This window comes from Orcinus orca, chromosome 3 (genome assembly GCF_937001465.1).
Source record: "Orcinus orca chromosome 3, mOrcOrc1.1, whole genome shotgun sequence".
NCBI lineage: Eukaryota > Metazoa > Chordata > Mammalia > Artiodactyla > Delphinidae > Orcinus > Orcinus orca.
This window is the reverse complement of record NC_064561.1, coordinates 28893414-28912426: the sequence shown is the minus strand read 5'-3', so window position 1 is coordinate 28912426 and position 19013 is coordinate 28893414. Positions and strand designations below refer to the sequence as shown.

General features: G+C 45.5%; 1 protein-coding gene across 2 annotated transcripts in view; it reads left to right on the top strand.

Annotated features, from left to right (window-relative positions):
- The window catches only part of DOCK2 (dedicator of cytokinesis 2), a 409352-nt gene that overhangs the window by 353789 nt on the left and 36550 nt on the right, over nt 1–19013 (top strand). For both annotated transcript variants that reach the window (XM_033432052.2, XM_033432051.2), the window contains exons 34-38: nt 3196–3281; nt 9842–9998; nt 12611–12651; nt 16749–16839; nt 17465–17584. In XM_033432052.2, the coding sequence (XP_033287943.1) occupies nt 3196–3281; nt 9842–9998; nt 12611–12651; nt 16749–16839; nt 17465–17584 (495 nt within the window). The remainder of the gene's footprint in view (nt 1–3195; nt 3282–9841; nt 9999–12610; nt 12652–16748; nt 16840–17464; nt 17585–19013) is intronic.

The following is a 19013-nucleotide window of genomic DNA, read 5'->3' as shown; positions in this document are numbered from 1 at the left end:
GGGGAAAACAGTCAAAGCACGACTCAAACTAAGCCTGTTTGTTGTCAAACCCTGTGGTCATAGCCACTCCTGAGCAGAGCACAGCACTGGCCCCGGCAGCCCAAAGGGCCAGAGTCTACCCTGGGACATGCTTGACTGAGGCCTTCCCTCTCTAACGCGCTCCGGAGGGTTCAGGCATGGCTGGCGTCCTCAGCTCTGCACATTCCTGGAACCCTGTAATTTCCCTCCCTGTGGGCTCTTTTGTGACCCTGAGACAAGTGCTTATTTAGCCCATCCACTTCTTGGCTCTAAAGGAAAGTTCATCTCATGAGGAGGAATCGTGCCAGCATTTACCATTGAACAATTTAGACAAAAAAGCTGGTTTTCTCCCCCGAGAACTGCTTTCCAGTAACATTCAGCAGTAATAACAATAACATTAGCAGCAATCATAAGATGACAAGCAAACCCAGTACGTACTTGAGCCTACGCACTCCCCTAGTGCTTTAGAAATAAAATTTCCCCAGCCCTCCCAACTACCCCACGAGGTAGGTACCACTGTTATTCCTATAATATTGATCAGAATCAACAAGCTATGGCCCCAGGCCGACTCTGTCCTGCCACCTGTTTTTGTAAATAAAGTTTTACTGGACTGGAGTCACGCCCATTTGTTTTTGTGTTGGCTGCGGCTGATTTGGCGCTGTAACAGCAGAGGTGAGTCGTTGTGACAGAGACTGACCCACGACGCCTAAAATATTTACTGTCTGGCCCTTAAAGAAAATGTCTACTGAGCCCTGACATAAACTATGACACTGAGGATTAGAAAGACCTACTAGCTTTCCCAAGATGGTGGAGGGGATGGAGGAGACATTGAAAGCCAGTGCTCATTTACCCCAACCGTGGCCTAACGTCAGCACCTACTCTTGTCGTCCCTTGGCTATATTTCTTCCTGCCCTAGGCTTGACACAGTATACACGTCTAATCGTGCTAGCCCCCAGTCCCCGACTTTGGATGACGCTTGACATGCTTAACAAAATGCTTAACAAAATGCATCACGTAAGGGGCATGATTCATGTGTAGAGTGGCAGCCCAGACCCTCGCCATATTGGCCTCTGTCTAGGTCTCCGTTCTGATTTCCATCCTTTCTTGCTTGAACTCTCTGCTCCAGCTGAACGCTCTCCTCATTTTTCTCCATGTTCCAAGCTCCACACCTTTGCTCAGTCCATCCGCCCCCCCGACACACACACACATAGAATGCCTTTCCTTTTCCTATTTATCACAATCCTACCCATCTTTCCAGGCCTGTGTATCTCCTTCCATAAATCTTCCTCAACCGTGGAAACTCACAGGAAATTCTCTCTCAGCACAAGCTGTGTCAGCACAAGCTTCTGGTCCTTACCTTTGGCCCTTAGCCCACAAAAGTGAGGGAGCAACGGCCCCACGGATGATATGTGAAGCAGAGGGAAAGTGAATCTGGTCTCTGCCTTCCGTCACCGAAAGATTCCAGCCAACTCGACTGGGCTTGATCCTTTGTGCACTGGAAAGAGCCTGCCAGAATGTCTCTGCCATTCATCTGAGACTTCAGACAAGCCACTTAAACTCTCTGGGCCTCTATTTCATCTGTAATAATAACTGACACTTACTGAGGGTGGTGCTAAGCAGGGGCTGGCTGTTTTTCATGCATTATAGCATTTCAAGGTGATCCTTGACTTCCAGACCTCATGGAGTTATTGTGAGGACTGAGGGTAAAGGGGCTGAGTTAGGATCCAGGAGCGCCCAAGGGCTCCCTGGACCTTGTTGAGCTTTGCCGAGAACCTCCCTCCCTTCTCTAAGTGCCAGTTTCTTGTCTACTGGTAAGAAGGGAGATGGGTGGACTGCATGATTTGGATGGACTCATCAAGGCATGATATTAAAACAGTATACAAACCATTTTTGCATTACAGCCATGTAAGAGAGACAACAAATGGCTCTTCAGAATGTTCAACTCAACTGGGTGAAATGCTTCTTGACATTGAAAGTAGGAAGACAAAATACTCTCTGGCTTCAGTGTTACAAGATTTGGTGTGTAGGTGCATACTTACTTTCAGGTCACTTAGCTAGTCTGATCTCTGACCATTACAGTTGTCACCAGACTTGACTCTCTGAGGCATTAATTCATATAAATATGACAGCTTCAGTTATGGCTGGATTCAGGAGCTCAAAAATGGCACGAGGTTTCAGTCTCTCTCCATCCCTTCCTCTCTGCTTTCCACTACATTGGTGTCATTCTCAGGCAGCCTCTTTCTTTTTTGCGGTACATGGGCCTCTCACTGTTGTGGCCTCTCCCGCTGCGGAGCACAGGCTCCGGACGCGCAGGCTCAGCAGCCATGGCTCACGGGTGCAGCCGCTCCACGTCATGTGGGATCTTCCCGGGCTGGGGCACGAACCCGTGTCCCCTGCATGGGCAGGCGGACTCTCAACCACTGCGCCACCAGGGAAGCCCACAGCCTCTTTCATTGTGGTCCTTTCCAGCAGCCCCGGGCTTAAAACCTTCCATCATCAAGTTAAGCAGAAAGACTTCTTTTTCCTAAGAGTGTCAACAAAACCTCAGATTTCAGTCTCACTGGCTTGATCTGGGCCTTAATTGTAGGGTCTAGATAATGAAAGATACTGACCAGGAGCTTCGCCTGTGTCATGTACCCACACCTAGAGCTGGGGAGGTATGGTCAGCCCACCTGAGTCTCACAAACTGAAATTAGGGTTGATGTGATTACCAAAGTATAGAGAAAGGAATGCTAGGCAGGCAGAAATAATAGCTGTTCATGACAACATGCCATTCTCTGAAGATCAGTGCTCTGTCACATCCCTCAGTGCCTTTGCACATGTTATACCCTCTGCTAGGAATGCCCTTTCTCTTTCCATTCTCCTGCAAAATTTCAAGATAAACTTGAGAACAAGGTCAAATGACATGGGCTGTGAGCCTTCCCTGTAGACTCTCCTCTCTCTCTCTCCTATGCCCATCTCTCTGCTCCAGCACTTACCATCTATGGCTCTTCTCCACTCTCCGGGAACTGCTAAAAGGCAAATGTAGTATCCTGTTCCATTTTGCATTCCCAGTGCTCAGCACTGAACCTGGGGGATGATATATGCTCTCTAAGCTTTGGTTAAAAAAATGAATTGACTAATTTCAGTATTCAGCCTTCTAATGTTATTGTTGATTTTCATCTCCTGCTTCTTCAGTTTGAAAATGAAATCATCCTCAAGCTGGACCACGAGGTGGAAGGGGGCCGAGGGGACGAGCAGTACATGCAGCTGCTGGAGTCGATGTAAGTTCAGTGCCCAGCATGGGAGGAGCCGGGAAGGTGGGCCCGAGGCCAGAGGGCTTAGGACTCCAGGGGGCTCCAGTGGCTCTGTCCTCCCCTGGAGATAGGCTCATGGGTATGGGAGAGGCTCCATTTTTGGAAGAAATCTCACATCTCTCTCTGCAGTGGCTGTTTCTTTGATATCGATGGGACAGGTCAGATAAAAAGAAACTTTGCTGTGTTGGAGAGGGAAATAATCCACCAAAATGTTCACTCTTGTTATCTCTTAGCTGTGGAATAATTTTTGCTGTCTTTTCCTTTTTTCTTTCTCAATCTTTGACAGATATTGGTCACAACCAACATTTATGGAACCCACGCTAAGTGCTCTCCCTGTATTGTCTCATTTAGTTGCGTTTTCTCTGTTTGATCCCATTTCACATAGGTGGCCCCCAAAGCTCGGGGAAATGTCTTGTCCGAGGAAACTAGGCCAAGCTAGTCAAGTGGACAAGCTGGGACTGAACCCAGCTCTGCTGGACTCCAGCGCACAGGCCTGGTGAGGCAGTGGGCAGTGGGTAGCACCCAGGAGCACTGGCCTTGGACTCAGGACACTGTGTTGTTTTAACAGCTCACTGAGATGTAACTCACATACGATACAGTTCACCTAAAGTGTACAATTCAGTGGCTTTCAGTATATTCACAGAGCTGTGCAACCATTACCACAGTCAATTGTAGAACATTTTTGTTACCTCCCGAAAGAAAGCCCATACCCCTTAGCCATCACCCCCTCCCCTTCTCTGGGGTTTCTACGGATGTGTCTATCCTGGACATTACATACAAATAGAATCATACGATACATGGTCCTTTGTGACTGGCTTCTTTCTCATAACATGTGCTCAGGGTTCACCCATGGTGTAACACGTGTCCGTATTTCACTTCTTTTTATTGCCGAATAATATTTCACTGTTTGGAAACACCCCATTTTGTTTATTCATTCATCAGCGGTTGGATTTTTAGACTGTCTCCATTTGGGGCTATCAGGAATGATGCTACTTTGAGCGTTCATATACAGATTTTTGTGTGGACACATGTTTACAGTCCTCTTGGGTGTATAACTAGGAGTGGAATTGCTGGGTCATATGGCAACTCTGTATGTAACCTTTTGAGGAAGCATCAGACTGTTTTCCAAAGTGACTATACCAGTTACCTTCCTACCAGCAATGTACAAGGCTTCCAATTTCTCCACATCCTTCTGAGCACTTGTTAGTATCCATCTTACTGATTATAGCCATCCTATAATCAGTGTGAAATGAAATCTCATCGTCACTTCAGTTGGCATTTCCTACATGGCTAATGATGTTGAGCATCTTTTCATGGGCTTATTGCCCATTAGTGTATCGTTGGAGGAAGTCACTGGATTTCCATCTTGATTCCAGCACTTAGCAGCTGCACCACTTTGGAACAATCATGCACCATCGTTGGCTTCAGTGTGCCCAGCTGTAAAATGGGGATGATAAGCCTCCTATGGTTATACTGAAGAGTGAATAACTATAAAACTTGTGCACACAGCAGGTAGAAGCTCAGGAAATGTCCTTTGATCCCTCACCTAACTCCCAGTTTCTATCTCTGACACCATGATAAGAGTGAGGACTTCTCCCAAGGTTCAGGAATGTGACTCACACATCCCAAATTCCCTTTTTTTCTTTTTGCGGTACGCGGGCCTCTCACTGTTGTGACCTCTCCCGTTGCGGAGCACAGGCTCCGGACGCGCAGGCCCAGCGGCCATGGCCCACGGGCCCAGCCGCTCCGTGGCACGTGGGATCCTCCCGGACCGGGGCACGAACCCGCGTCCCCCACATCAGCAGGCGGACTCTGAACCACTGCGCCACCAGGGAAGCCCCCAGATTCCCTCTTAATTGTAGATTCCCTGATTTGTATGATTCTCTGATATATATCTGATCTTGAATTCTTTCCCCAGTCCTCTTGGAATATTTTAACTTTAACAACAAAAGCAGACTGAAGGTCTTGCTCTGACCCTCACAATGACCCTCTCTCCCCTGCCCAGCGGGCAGAGCCCCGTGGACAGAGTTGAGTCCCAGGCAGCACCATCCCAGCTGCCCTCGCCCCCTCCTGTCACTGTGCACAGCCATCACTAAACACCTAGAAAGCAAAGGCCACTGGGCTAGCGGAGCAACCCATCATCTGCTCCTCGGGTAGGTATCGAGACTGATTGTCCAGTGGGGAGATGACATTGTGCCTGAGTTAATGTTTTTCTTAAAGCGCAAGAAAGGAATCATCTAAATATTGACCAGAAGTGAGACCAGGGCTGGCGCTGGCAGTTTCCATTTTTATAAGCGGATGAGGCCCTGCGGCCAGTCTTCAGATGATCAGCAGGATTTTCAAATCCTTCCTGAGCGATTATTTATAAAAGGAGTCCTTAGAGATCAAGGAAATTAAAAAACAGCTCATTATTTTCCTCCTGAAACAGAGGCGTGAATGATTTTTGCAAAACTAATCAAGACCAACCTGAAGAGTCAGGACCCCATCAGAACACCCAGGGGCCAAGTCCCTGCACCTTCCTTCCTTTTGACTTTCTGAGCCTCAGTTTCCTTATCTGCAAATTGGGGATAAAAATACCATCCAACTCCTAGAGTTTTTATTGAGAAGAAACAAGACACATCGTGAAAAGTGCTTAGCACAGTTTGTGACACCTTGTAGGTAATCTGGAAATAGTAGTTATTATTATCATTGATCAGGTGGATATCGATGTGATTATTTGAAGCCATGAGCCTACCCATCATTCCTCTTCCAGACTAGTGAAGCTCAGCTCCTCTAACCCTTCTTCCCAGCCCCTCATTCAGGGCCTCCACTGATACATAGGGCCCACTCTGGGCAGACACAGTTCTGTGGGCACGTGGCTTGGTAACTGGATGGTGTTTTTGTGAATCGAGCAAGGCTTCCCTTCTGGTGGCAGCTGGAGCCCTGCATCGAGGCACAAGGGTGAGGGCATGAAGTGGTGCTGCATGTCAGTATTCATGTGCTCTCATGCAGTGCACAGCCTTACACAGCATCCCGCCCCTCCCCATCCTTAGCGCTCTCCTTGGAGCCCACCCGCATTAGTCCACATCTGTCTTAAAGTGAGAGTCCCATACTGAATGGAGTAATGAGACACATTCTACCCTCCTGTATTCCATCTGCCTGGGAATATTTCTAAAAGTGGCACGGGGGCTGGAAGCCTGAAAGGGACAGAGAAGGTGTGTTCTGGGGCCCAGATCCCACTCTGACCAGTTCAGTTGAAAGGGGACCTGTCATAAGAAGCACAAAATACATAGTTTTTAAAGGAATAAGTGAAAAGTCCAGTTCCATAGGCACTGACAAAGGTGTGGGTCAGGACTCCCTCCCTCTGAAGGCCTCCCATACTGGATGCAGGTCTATTCGAGGGAGGTGTGAGCTCCCTCCAGCCCCCACCAAGGCAGGAGCATAGATGCGGAGTGGCCAGTGTTCTGCCATCCCTCCTTCCACCGAGTGAGGGACTATTGCATCGCTTCGAGAGTCTCCTAGCTCTTTATCGTTGCCACTTCCATTCCATTGTTGGGCTCAAAGGAGAGGACCTTGGCAGCTTGGCAGGATGGAGATTAGAACTCAGCCCCACACGCCTCGAGCCTAGCCTACAAATTGAGGGTGACAACAATGCCCACCTCAAGAAGATTATGTGAGTGTTAAACAGGATAATCAGTAAAACCAGCTTAGCACAACATCTGGAACACAGGCACTCAATAAATGGTAGTATCGTGTATTACAGTTAGCTTTTATTTCTATATCCACTTCCACTGCTAGATGGTGAACTCCTGGAGGTCAGTGAATTGCTAGCTCTGAGATCTCTGAATCCCTAGTTCCCAGAAGAGTACACGTTGAGTGCACAGATAGATAGATAGATAGATGGTGGACGGATGGGTGATTTCAAACCAATCTGCCCATCTACCTCTCCCACCCTAGACCATATGAGCACTTTTCTTACCTTATGGCTAAAAAATGGATTAAGAAAGCCAAGACTTTGTTTTTCTAAACACTTGCTTCTCAAAGGACCAACCATATAGCATCACCTGGGAGCTTGTTAAAATGTAGAATCTCAGGCCTTACCCCAAACCTGCTGAATCAGAATCAATGAACGCAGTGCCCAGGTGATTCCCAAGCACACTGAAGTCTGCAAAGCAGCAGACAAAGCCAATTGTTCTTAATATTGACTGAAAAAATAAAATACTGCTTCCTGGCTCCCATCCCCAGAGATACAAAGACATTGACCTAGAGTGGAGATTGAGCTTTGGAAAAGCTCCCCTTGTGATTCTGCCATGCGACCAGGGCAGAGAGCCACTGGTCTGGCCATGCTCAGGCCCTCAGATGCCTTCTACTGGGAGGCTGTGAGAAATCACACCCCAAACACGGGGACAAAGTTTCATTGCATTGTCATTAAGACGGAAGGCAAGGCTGGAAGTGACCATCCCAGAAGGAGTTAGGCACAGCTGATGACTGAGCCAGGCAGGCCTAAATCACAGGGCAATTTCCATCTCTCCTTGAGAGCCGGGAACAGGTGCTTCTCTCATGGCGAAGATGGATTTGTCTGATCACAGCCACAGTTTGAGACATCGCGTCCTTGCAGCATGGCTTGGCTTCTGGGCAGAATGACCCTCCAGAGCCCTTGCCTTCCTCACCTTCCCCCTCTTAGGAGCTCTTGGGACTTATAAACTGCTATGGGCAGAGTAGGCAGAAACAGACGTAGCCTGGGAAATGCTTGTCTACTCAAGATGCCTGAGAACACACCACAGTGTTTCTCTGCGGAAAATACTGACCCGTGATTGTCTTGATTCCCAAGGTCACCACTGACTATCAGAATGATGCTGGGAAGGACATTTAACTTCTCTGGGCCTTGATTACCTCATCTGCAAAATGAGGGGAATAATTTTTACTTACCATAATGACTGTGATCATTTCTTTAGAAAAAGTGATTAGACAATGTCTGGTGGAGAATAAGTGATTAAGAAGTAGTCATTAACCAAAATTTTAATCCATCTGTCTCTCCCTACCTCTCCTGTGGGCTGCTTGAGGGTAGGCATGATTCTTTTTATATTTCTTTTTTTTTTTTTTAATATCTTTCTCCCCATCCCCGCCCTACGCAATGCCTGGAATAGTGCCTAGCAACTGATAGGTACTTAAGGAATGTCACTATTTTAATTTTTGTTTTTAAAATTTAGAATATTATTATTACAACAAATGTTGTAAATTGTTCAAATACGATATGCACATTTCAGTTGACAAATGAACATTGTCCTCCTCTATTCCCCCACCTAGACCCCTTTTCAGAAGCAACGTGCATTTAGTTTGGTGTTTATCCTTCCTGACCATATCTGTCACATTCATAAACACACAGAGACACATAAAAGTAGACACACAGGGACTTCCCTGGTGGTGCAGTGGTTAAGAATCCGCCTGCCAATGCAGGGGACACGGGTTCGATCCCTGGTCTGGGAAGATCCCACATGCCATGGAGCAACTACTGAGCCTGTGCTCTAGAGCCCGTGAGCCACAACTACTGAAGCCTGCTCGCCTAGAGCCCGTGCTCCACAACAAGAGAAGCCCCTGCTCGCCACAACTAGAGAAAGCCTGAATGCAGCAATGAAGACCCAACACAGCCAAAAATAAATAAATAAATAAAATAAAATTTTAAAAAGTAGACATGAACTTCCACTCACATATAGCATTTGGTGGTTGAGAGCAGATGCTGGAGCCAGACTGTTGTTATTTACCAACTGTGTGACCTTGGGCAAGTTAGTTGACCTCTCTGTGCATTAATTTCCCCATCTGCAAACATCTTATTTCATGAGACTGTGATGGGAGATTAAATGAGGTAAAATTTATAAGACGTTTAGAATAATGCCTGGGACGTGGTAGGTTCTTTGCAAGTTGGTTAAATAGAACATAAGTATTGTTCTGAGACTCACTTTTCTCAACTATACATTTTACAGAGCTTTTTGTTTCAAAACATATTGATCTCATACTTTTTAATGACTTCATAGTCACATTTTGTGAATATGCTTTAATTGGACATTTAAGATAGTTCCAACTATTTCACTATTAGACACAATTTGTACGTACTGTAAATATATCCTTACATACTTCTGGGATTATTTCTGTAAAATAGATTCCCCAAAGTAGAATTATTGGATCAAAGGATATGTACTTTGACAATTTTTACAGATATTGTGAAAATTGCTGCCCCAAAAAGTTGTACTGATTTACTCCCAATGTGGGTCTGTAAAGGTGACCATTTCTCCACACCATTGCCCTCAGTAGAAATTTATTTTTATTTTTTCTCATTTTGATGGTGGGGAAAAAGTTACTTTCTACACCATATGGGCAAATAAGCGTATAAATGAGTTAAGTGATTGAATAAAGGAACAAAATGAGCCAATGAACCAGGGGAACTTGGACGAGCCCCGCCCCCAACTCGCAGCCCCGCCCCCGACCCCCAACCCCGAGCACGCTCTTTCTCCCTTGGCCTCGAGCTCACCGCCCTCCCGTCTGTGCCGCAGCCTGATGGAGTGTGCTGCAGAACACCCAACTATCTCCAAGTCCGTGGAGAACTTTGTGAACCTGGTCAAAGGCCTCCTGGAGAAGCTGCTGGATTACCGGGGCGTGATGACGGACGAGAGCAAAGACAACCGCATGAGCTGCACCGTGAACCTGCTGGTATGTGCGCGGCTCTCCCCATTTTGGGTCAGATCGGAGTCTTGGGAGCAGGTCTGGCTTTGGGTTCCACTATGGCTCTGGATAGGGAAGCAGCACTAAGGGCTCTAGAAATCAGACAAACGTGAGAGTGTCCTTTCCCTGACATCCGCTAGCTCTGCATCTTGAAGTCAATCATTTCACGTCCCCTGTGCCTCAGTTTATCATACATATGAAATGGGAATGACTATAGTTGGCTCTCCCTATCCAAGGGTTCGGCATTTGCTGATCCAACTACAGATTGAAAATAATCAGGAAAAAAAATTCCACAAAGTTCCAAAAAGCAAAACTTGAATTTGCCTCATGCTGGCCACTATTTACATAGCATTTACATTGGATTTACAGCTCTTTACATACCATTTACATTGTTTAAGTAATTATAAGTAATCTAGAGGTGATTTAAAGTATATGGATGTGCGTAGGTTATATGCAAATTCTACACCATTGTATTTAAGGCACTTGAGCATTCTCAGACTTTGGTGTCTTTGGGGGTCCTGGGACCAATCCCCTGCAGCTGTCAGGGGGTGACAGTATTTCCTTTAGCATTTAACACACAAAGAAGGAAGGTGGCAGCATAAAGAAGTTAAGAGTATGAGTTTTAGAGTCACATAGGCTGTGGGTTCTCATCCTACCTCTGGTAATTAATAGACTACACAAATCAAGAAAGTTTTCTGAAGGTTTAGTTTTTTTATCTGTTCCATGGTGAAAATAATAGTACCTATTTCATAGGTTGCGCAGTCCTGACCCATGGTTAAATGCTCACTGTGTGTTTGTTTCCTTCTCTCACAGAACGAAGTAATACTGATAACTAGTATTTATAGACAATTACTATGGGATAGGCTAACCAGAGCAGCTAGTCCCAAACCCAGACTCTTCACCCCTGTACCACACAACCTCATTGGCCAGCTCCCAGATAGTCTCCCTTCAGATGTACTGTGATGTGGTTATGAGACAGCTAGTAGCAGCCACAGTGCTTCATACTCACCATGCCAGCCCACCCTAAAGTGGTTAAAATGAATAAAGTTGACCAAAAGACCACGTGGCATCTATCACATCAATCCCCCCTGCCATTGCCAGTGTTCCAGAAATATAAATCCTGTCCCCATAGTTCTGTTGTGTGTCTTCTGTTTACCCTAAGTGGACTCTTTTTTTTTTTAATTCTGTAGTTAAAATACACTTCCTCTTCAGTGATTTGAAAATGACTAACATATCTGTAATGAATGCTGAAGTCATTACAATTCAGCAACATTATGTTAAAGTGTATTATTATTTATTTTTTTGAATTTTATTTTTTTATACAGCAGGTTCTCATTAGTGATCCATTTTATACATATTGGTGTATACATGTCAATCCCAATCTCCCAATTCATCACACCACCACCACCACCCCCTGCCACTTTCCCCGCTTGGTGTCCGTATGTTTGTTCTCTACATCTGTGTCTCCTCAATGTCTGCCCTGCAAACCGGTTCATCTGTACCATTTTTCTAGGTTCCCTAAGTGGACTCTTTTTAAACAGCCCAGATATTGCCATTGATTTTCTGAAATGCTAAGGGGAGTTTAAAACTCCTGATTACAGCAGAAAGGAATTCATTGCTAATGACTCCACAAGGCCCAATTTACATAAAGAGCACCAGGAAGAGGGGTTTTCCAGGAGTTCAGCAGTTTCTCTCTTTGGAGAGGTAGAAGTTGGTTGAAGAAACTGACCTTCAACTGTCAGAATATGACCTGGGAGAAAGTTGGGACAGGCAGGTCTATAAGCAGTTAGACTCTGCTAGATTTTGGTGTGTGGCTTAAACATGATATCAGGGAGAAGAACAGGATGGGGTGGGTGTGTCTGGAGGTCTAATATGGCTCTGCCACCCACTGACTATGCTCTGGAACACCTGGAACACATCACCTCGCCCTCTCGGAGCCTCAGGTGCACATGGATGCATTGAATTAAACCTGGGTTTTCTCAAAGTGTGGCTCAAGGATCGGGTCCCGACCTCCTGGCTCAAAATCTGTAAGGACTTGTTTTAAAATGCACAGGATTCCAGGACAACTACTGGTCTACATGAGCCCTGAGCTGGAATAGGTATTGCCAGGCTTAAATGTTTTTGACTGTGGAATCTCAGCATAACTTCTGATAGTTCTGCACTATCAGAAGTTATGATCTGTTATCATCACTGGCATCTGTTGTGATTACTGTTACTCTATTGCTATTACTCTGATTCCAACTCAGTTCTGCCTGAGTGCAGGGTCTGGGCTTTCAAAGATCAAGCTGGGCTGCCTTTCGTAGTAGACTTTGTCAAAGTAAACAGCCTCAATCTTGGCATCCCTCAGGGCAGCCAGTAGCTGGATTGCACCCCCCGATGTGACGGCTGAGATACTTCCTCTGTCCCTTCATAGTCTAAGGATCAGGGAAGTGACTTTCAAGGCAGAATGAGCTGTTTGATGCATTCAGGAAAGTAAATTTCTTGCTCCCATCTCTCCCAGGTAGTACATAGCAATTTCCTCTCATCTTCATCACATTGCCTTCCACCCCTGCGGCTCTGCAAAGAAAAAACCTCATCACTGTTTTTCCTCCCTTATCTAGAATTTCTACAAAGATAATAATCGGGAAGAGATGTACATAAGGTAAGATTTTTGTTTTCTAAAACCCAGGCCTGCTGTGTCACTCTCCTGCTCAATCCATCGATGGCTCCCCGCTGCCTTCAGCATAGAGTTTAAGCATATCTTGTTGACACTCAGACCCTCTTTGTTCTGATTCCTATCCATCTCCCCAGATTCAACTCCTTCCATCTCCTACAATCAGCCCCCCAAATCCACTTGGAGTTCTCTGACCTGCCATGCTGTTTTGCTGTGGATTGAGCTGGTGAATTGCACTTGCGTTTGTTACAAGATTGGCATGCGGAGCCCTAGTCCAGGGTTGGTAGTTAGAACATCCGCCAGCCCAGCTCTGAAGGGAAAAAAATACCAAGATGTATGATGCCCGCTTCTTTGTAGGCATCTAAGAGATATGTATTTGAACATCATGTGAAGGATTTTGGGGGGACATTCGGCTGGAGCAAAGAACTCCCTTGCCAGTGTGTCTCAGGATCTCATTTTTTTCCTCCAAAGTTTTTTTTATTGGTACTTTTACTCATTACAAAAATAATACATACTTATTACCAAAAAAACCTCATAAAATACAGACAAGCAAAACAAAAAATGAAATAAACTCCCATAATCTGTACATATTCCCAGACCTTTTTATATTTATGTTTATATATAGATCAAATTCTATGCATGCCTAGTTTCTGCAAAAATGAGATCATATTGCTCATAATTTATTCTTTGCTTGACAAGAATTCCATGTCAACAGAAGTATTTCAACTTAATTTTTAATGAAACTATAAAATTCCCTTTCCAGAATACACCATAATTTATATAGCCAATCCTATGTTGTTGAATATTTAGGTTGTTTCCAACTTTCTTCTATCATAAATAGCACAATGACAAAATTCTTGGACATACATATATCTTTATGCATCTCCTTATGAGACAAAAGCCTGCAAAGTGGCGTTGACTGTAAGGGTTAACGACCAAGGCCCTTTCAAGGCTTTTGACACATTCTATCAAAGACCGGAGACTCCAAGTCCAAATTCACTCTGCAAAATACTGCAAGTATTTTTAGGTACTTAGTTTAGCATTATTCCAGAAATAAGAACTATCATTTGGAAAAAAGATAATTCCATAGGTTGTCCTGAGCTTGGTTAGTATTTATAACATCACTAGACGTGACTTATTGTAGTGGCATGGGGCTTTGGATCCAAAGGGCCTGGGAGGCTTTACCTGTTTTCCTCTGTGACCCTGGATAAATCACTCAGTGTCTTCGGGCTGAGGTTTCCCCATGTAGAATGTTTCCGTTCTGTTCTGAGGATTAAATGAGATGCTACAGGTAGAGTGCCTGGCACATGGTTCTCTCCCCCAACATCTTTTCTTTTCTTCCCATTTTAGAAACACAGATGGGGAATCCCAGATTTCCATAAGTTTTGGAGATGTGAATCCTATAGTAATCTAGGAAGACCACATTTGCCTAAACCAGACATTGTAAACAGGATATAGTATGAAAATCTGTCCTATTTGGCAGGCATAGTATTTAAAAACATTTTTAATTGGTTGCCAAATTTTAAAACTCTAGAGATGTTACATAAAAATCAAAATTTCCCTCTTCTGAAAAACTCAGAAGGTATGGCAACACTGGGCCCTCATCCTGTCCTGACGACCACTGCCTAGGCTAGGCGGTAGTGGCCCCTTTAGACGGGGGCAGGAGTGCTCTGGTCATGACATCGTTTCCATTCCCCATTGAACTTCATCCCATCCACCTCACTCAAGCTGCCCACCTGGCATCTGTTTGCATTCAAATCCCTAGTCGGGCCCATCAGGGTGTCTTCCATTGGGCTCTGTAGTTGATCACCAAACCCTTGAGTTGACAAAGGATAGGAGGGGGTGCCTTGGCCAATTAAGGAGTTGAAAGCAGCAGGGAAGCTCTCCCTCTGACTACTCTCTTCAAATTTTTTGGACCCAGTCATCAGGAATCTAAGAGACCAAGGCCAGGCAGGTGGAGATAAGACAGGATTTGACCATCTACGCAGGGGTTTTTAAAGGTTGACCGCAGGCTCAACACTCCTTACACACACGCCACGTGGAGTTTCCCTGAAAGCTCTATTGATCAGCAGAAAGTTAGGGCAGCAGGAGTGACTGTAGAGGCAGAAATAGCTGCTATCAAAACCTGGTTCTGTCTATTTCTAGCTCTATCTACTCGAGTGTAGGTCTCAGTTTTCTTACCTATAAAAGAATTGTTGGGAGGATGAATTGATATAATATATAAAGCACCCATTAGTAGAATGAATAAATGAATGAAGAATCTCTCTTGGATGCTCCTCTACTCATCCTCTTACCTTGGGATCCCAGCCCAACTGTCACACTAGGGGAACCTTTCTAGAAGCCCTACCTGGATGAGTCCTGCTCTCGTAGTACCATAGACCTCTCCTTCAGAGCATTGATCACAGCTGTATTTTTGCAATTACTTATTTGATTATTTGATTGATGCCTGTCCCTTTTCCTAAATTATAAATCCCAAACCCTGAGAGTGGCATCTGCTTTTGCCACCATTTATCTGTAATGCCTGGTACAGCCTGTGTGCTCAGTACAGCTTTGCTGATTGAATAAATAAATGAGCAAAAGGTCACTAGCTCATTAGTTATCAGAAACCACTAATTGAACTTTCTTCCCCTTAAAATCTTCGGCAGTCCCTACCCTGAGTTCAGGCAGCCTCCATTTGGCCCTCTGGCCATGTTTTATGTAGCCAGGGACATTCAGCTCTAGCTCCTCCTTGGGTGACATTCTAAGCAGAAAGCTTTCTTATAAAAGGAATCTAAGCCTGAGCATTGAGACTTGCTTTGAGTACAGATGCTTGAGAAGCCCTTTGTTCCCTGTAGTTAGATAGCCAAGGCAGAATATTGGCATGGTTACAGACAGCACCTTTCCTCTTGGAGGAAGGACCAAGGGCATCACATCACAGCATCTTCCCTTCACCAATTACTAAGAGCTGAGTTTAAATAAATGCTCCTGATGACGTGCAAGTCACCAAAGCAGTGGGGGTTTTTTGGCTCTGGATTCTGTTTCCAGCAGTGGCAGGAGGGAATGTTTTGTAGAAGAACGTGGTTCACAGTGATAGTAGATAATGGCTGTCACTGCTCAGCACTGGCTACGGGCTAATCGCTTTCGGTGCATACTCACATTTATGAGCAGCGGTGCAGGCTGTCATTCACAGAGCCTTTTATACACGATCTGCTTGTCCCTTTATAGGCCCAGCAACTCTATAGGTAGGTTCTCTGAGCACTGCCATTTTACAGATGAGCAAACTAAGGCACAGAGAAGTGAATTCACTGCCCCTTAATACTTACTATGTATCAGGTAATTGACCTAAGCTCCCTTCCTTTGTTCTTGTCCTGTTCTTAACACCTTTCAACTGTAGACTCATTCTAGGATTCAGAACTGGATTGTCTCATTGGAAAAGGGTGGGAGATGGGAATGTGATTACAGTTGAATAGTAGGTTCTCTCTGCTGATGGCTCCAGGCCTCCACGTGAATATCCAGTCTCTAGCCCCTGGTCCACTTCCTTTGCTTATCAGAAAATTCAGTTCCTTTACATCTAGAGAGCATTGAAGAGAGGGTAGGAGTTGCCCTTTACAGTGCTGTGGCTCGTCCATGCCCTTGGAGTTGTACAATGATTAGGGCATAGGCTCTGAAGGCAGTTAGACTGGGATCACGTTCCAGTTCTTCATTCATTAGCACATGACCTCTGACAAGCTATTTATTTCTCCTTGCCTGATTTCCCTTGTTGTATTGCACTGGGCAGAGTCTTCAGTATCAAGTTGAATACTGGCTGGAATGTTACCTAACTTCTCCAGGCCAGAATTTTCTTATCTGTAAATGAGAAGTCTCGATGGACCTATTTTACACGATTGTCAGACAGATTAAATGATCTGAGGCATTCAAAATACTTAGCATGGTTCCCGTCATACACTCAATGGCCCACGAGTGCTAGGTGCTATCATTGTCACCCATGCGAGTCTGGATAGAGGGAATGGAGGACTCCCTTGTGACTCAGTTGTTCTTTCTGGCCTGGCCCTACCACCTGCCTGCTTATTATTGCACCTGGTGATTTAGCATATTTCCCCAAACAGGTACCTGTACAAACTCCGCGACCTTCACCTGGACTGTGACAATTACACAGAGGCTGCCTATACACTCCTTCTCCACACCTGGCTTCTCAAGGTACTGCCTTTCCAGTAGAGGGGATTCATGCTGGGATCCCCATGGAGCCCTCACAGCAAGTTGAAGAGTGAAAAAGGAAAAGAATTAGCCAAATACATTTTGTTCTGCTCTGTGTCCCCAAACTCTTAACCTGGCAGGTTACTTTTCTGCACTGCTTTGTCTGGTCACATAAGGTTTCTAGTGACCCTCACATTCAGCAGCAACAACAACACCCGAGATACGTCTTGCAGTTTTACATAACATTCAAACTGTTTTATGTAACATCCAAACATCAACTGTAAATCATTAGCATGCCCTGTGAGCTGTTTTTCTTCTCTTGAAAGTGCTGCTGGAGCAGGACAAAGTCTGTAAGATTTCCTTTGGCTTTTGAAGTGCTGAGACCATGTCTTGCAGGGTTTCAGAGAAAAATCCTACAAGCCATACACATGAGCCAATGGAGAGTCAAATAAGTGTAACTCCACAGCAATGAGGAGGCGCTTCCCGTGGAAACTGCAGACCAGCATCTCTCTGATTGACACTCAGGGTGACAAGGAGGCCGGCAGGGGTGTTTGCAGGGCTTCCTCCCACTCCTCAGCAGTAGGGGAGACACCTGCCTCAGGTGACTGTGTGTGTCCTCTCTCCGCAGTGGTCAGATGAACAGTGTGCATCGCAGGTCATGCAGACAGGCCAGCAGCACCCCCAGACCCACCGACAGCTGAAGGAGACGCTCTATGAGATCATCATAGGCTACTTTGACAAAGGAAAGGTAATTGGTCCCTGCCCTTCCTCTCTCCGTGGAAACCCTAGCTACCAGAAAGGATTGTTCTCTCCCATATTTTACACCCAGTCCATCTGCAGGTCTGGTCAGCTCTCCCGCCCGACCCTAAGTCTGATCACTTCTCTCCATCTCCATTCCTTCCACCTCCATTCAAGGCACCAACATTGCTCACCTGGACACTCAGTGAATCCTAAGCAATCTCCCTGCATCCTCTATTCCCCCCAACAGATCATCCTCCATATGGGAAACGGTGATCATAAAACATGCATTGGATCACGCCATTGTCCTGCGTACAGTCATCTCAAATGGCTCTCCCAATCCACTTAGAACAAATTACACAATCCCTCCCATGACCCATGAGGCCCCACACGAGCTGTCCCCTGACTACTTCTCTCATTTCATCTCTGCCAGGCTCCCTTTTGCTCACATGCTCTATGCCAAGCTCTTTTCCACCTCAGGGCCTTTGCACTTGCTTTTCCCAGCTTAGAACATTTCTCCTCCATATCTTACCATGGCCAGCTCCTTCTCACAGCTCAGGGTTTTGCCCAAGCAAAGGATGTCATGTCCTGAAGGAGGCCTTTCCAGACCACCTGAGACACAGCAGCACTCCTGCCCTGAGTCACGCTTACTGACTTATCTTCAGAGCACTTATCACTATCAGACATGACCTTGATCATTTTGTTTTTGCTTGCTCATGTCTGGCTCCCCACTTTAGAAGTCCATGAGCACAGAGACTTGCCTTGTCCACTGCTAAGTGCCCCGTAGCTAGCACAGAGCCTTACATATGGGGCCTAGTAGATATATATTGAATAACTTAATTAATTGAATGTATGAATGACATCATGGTACCATCATTGATCTCTAAACAGCAAGAACAGGATGTTTTGTTGGGTTTGGTCTGGAGGTTGGCCAGACCTGCTACTGCCCATCCTCCAGTCTCCAGTAGACCTTCAGGAAACACCAACCCAAATGCTGTAGGAAGCATAGCACGGTGGTTAAGTGCTCAGGCTCTGGGTTTCAAGCCTCGTTCCTCTACCACCCACAATCTCCTTGGCCTTTCAGAGATTCCAATTCCCCATCCATAATAGTGGGACATTAACAGTACGTACTTCCTAGTTGCATTGTGAAAATTAGGTGAGAAAATGCATGTAGAGCACCTAACAGAGGACCTGGTACATAGTAGTAGCTTGTTAAATTTTAACTGTCATCGTTATTACCTACTCTGCCCTCGAGGCCCCAGTTGACTGGCCACTTCCTCTGTCAAGTTTTTCTTGAGTCCTCCAGCTTCCATACAGCTCTGCCTCTCCTCTGAATGGCAAGGCCTCTTACAGTTCATCAAGACACAATTTAATACTTAATTTTGGCCTGTTCTGTCACTGCAGTTCATTGCATCTGTCTTAGTCTGATCTTCCCACCT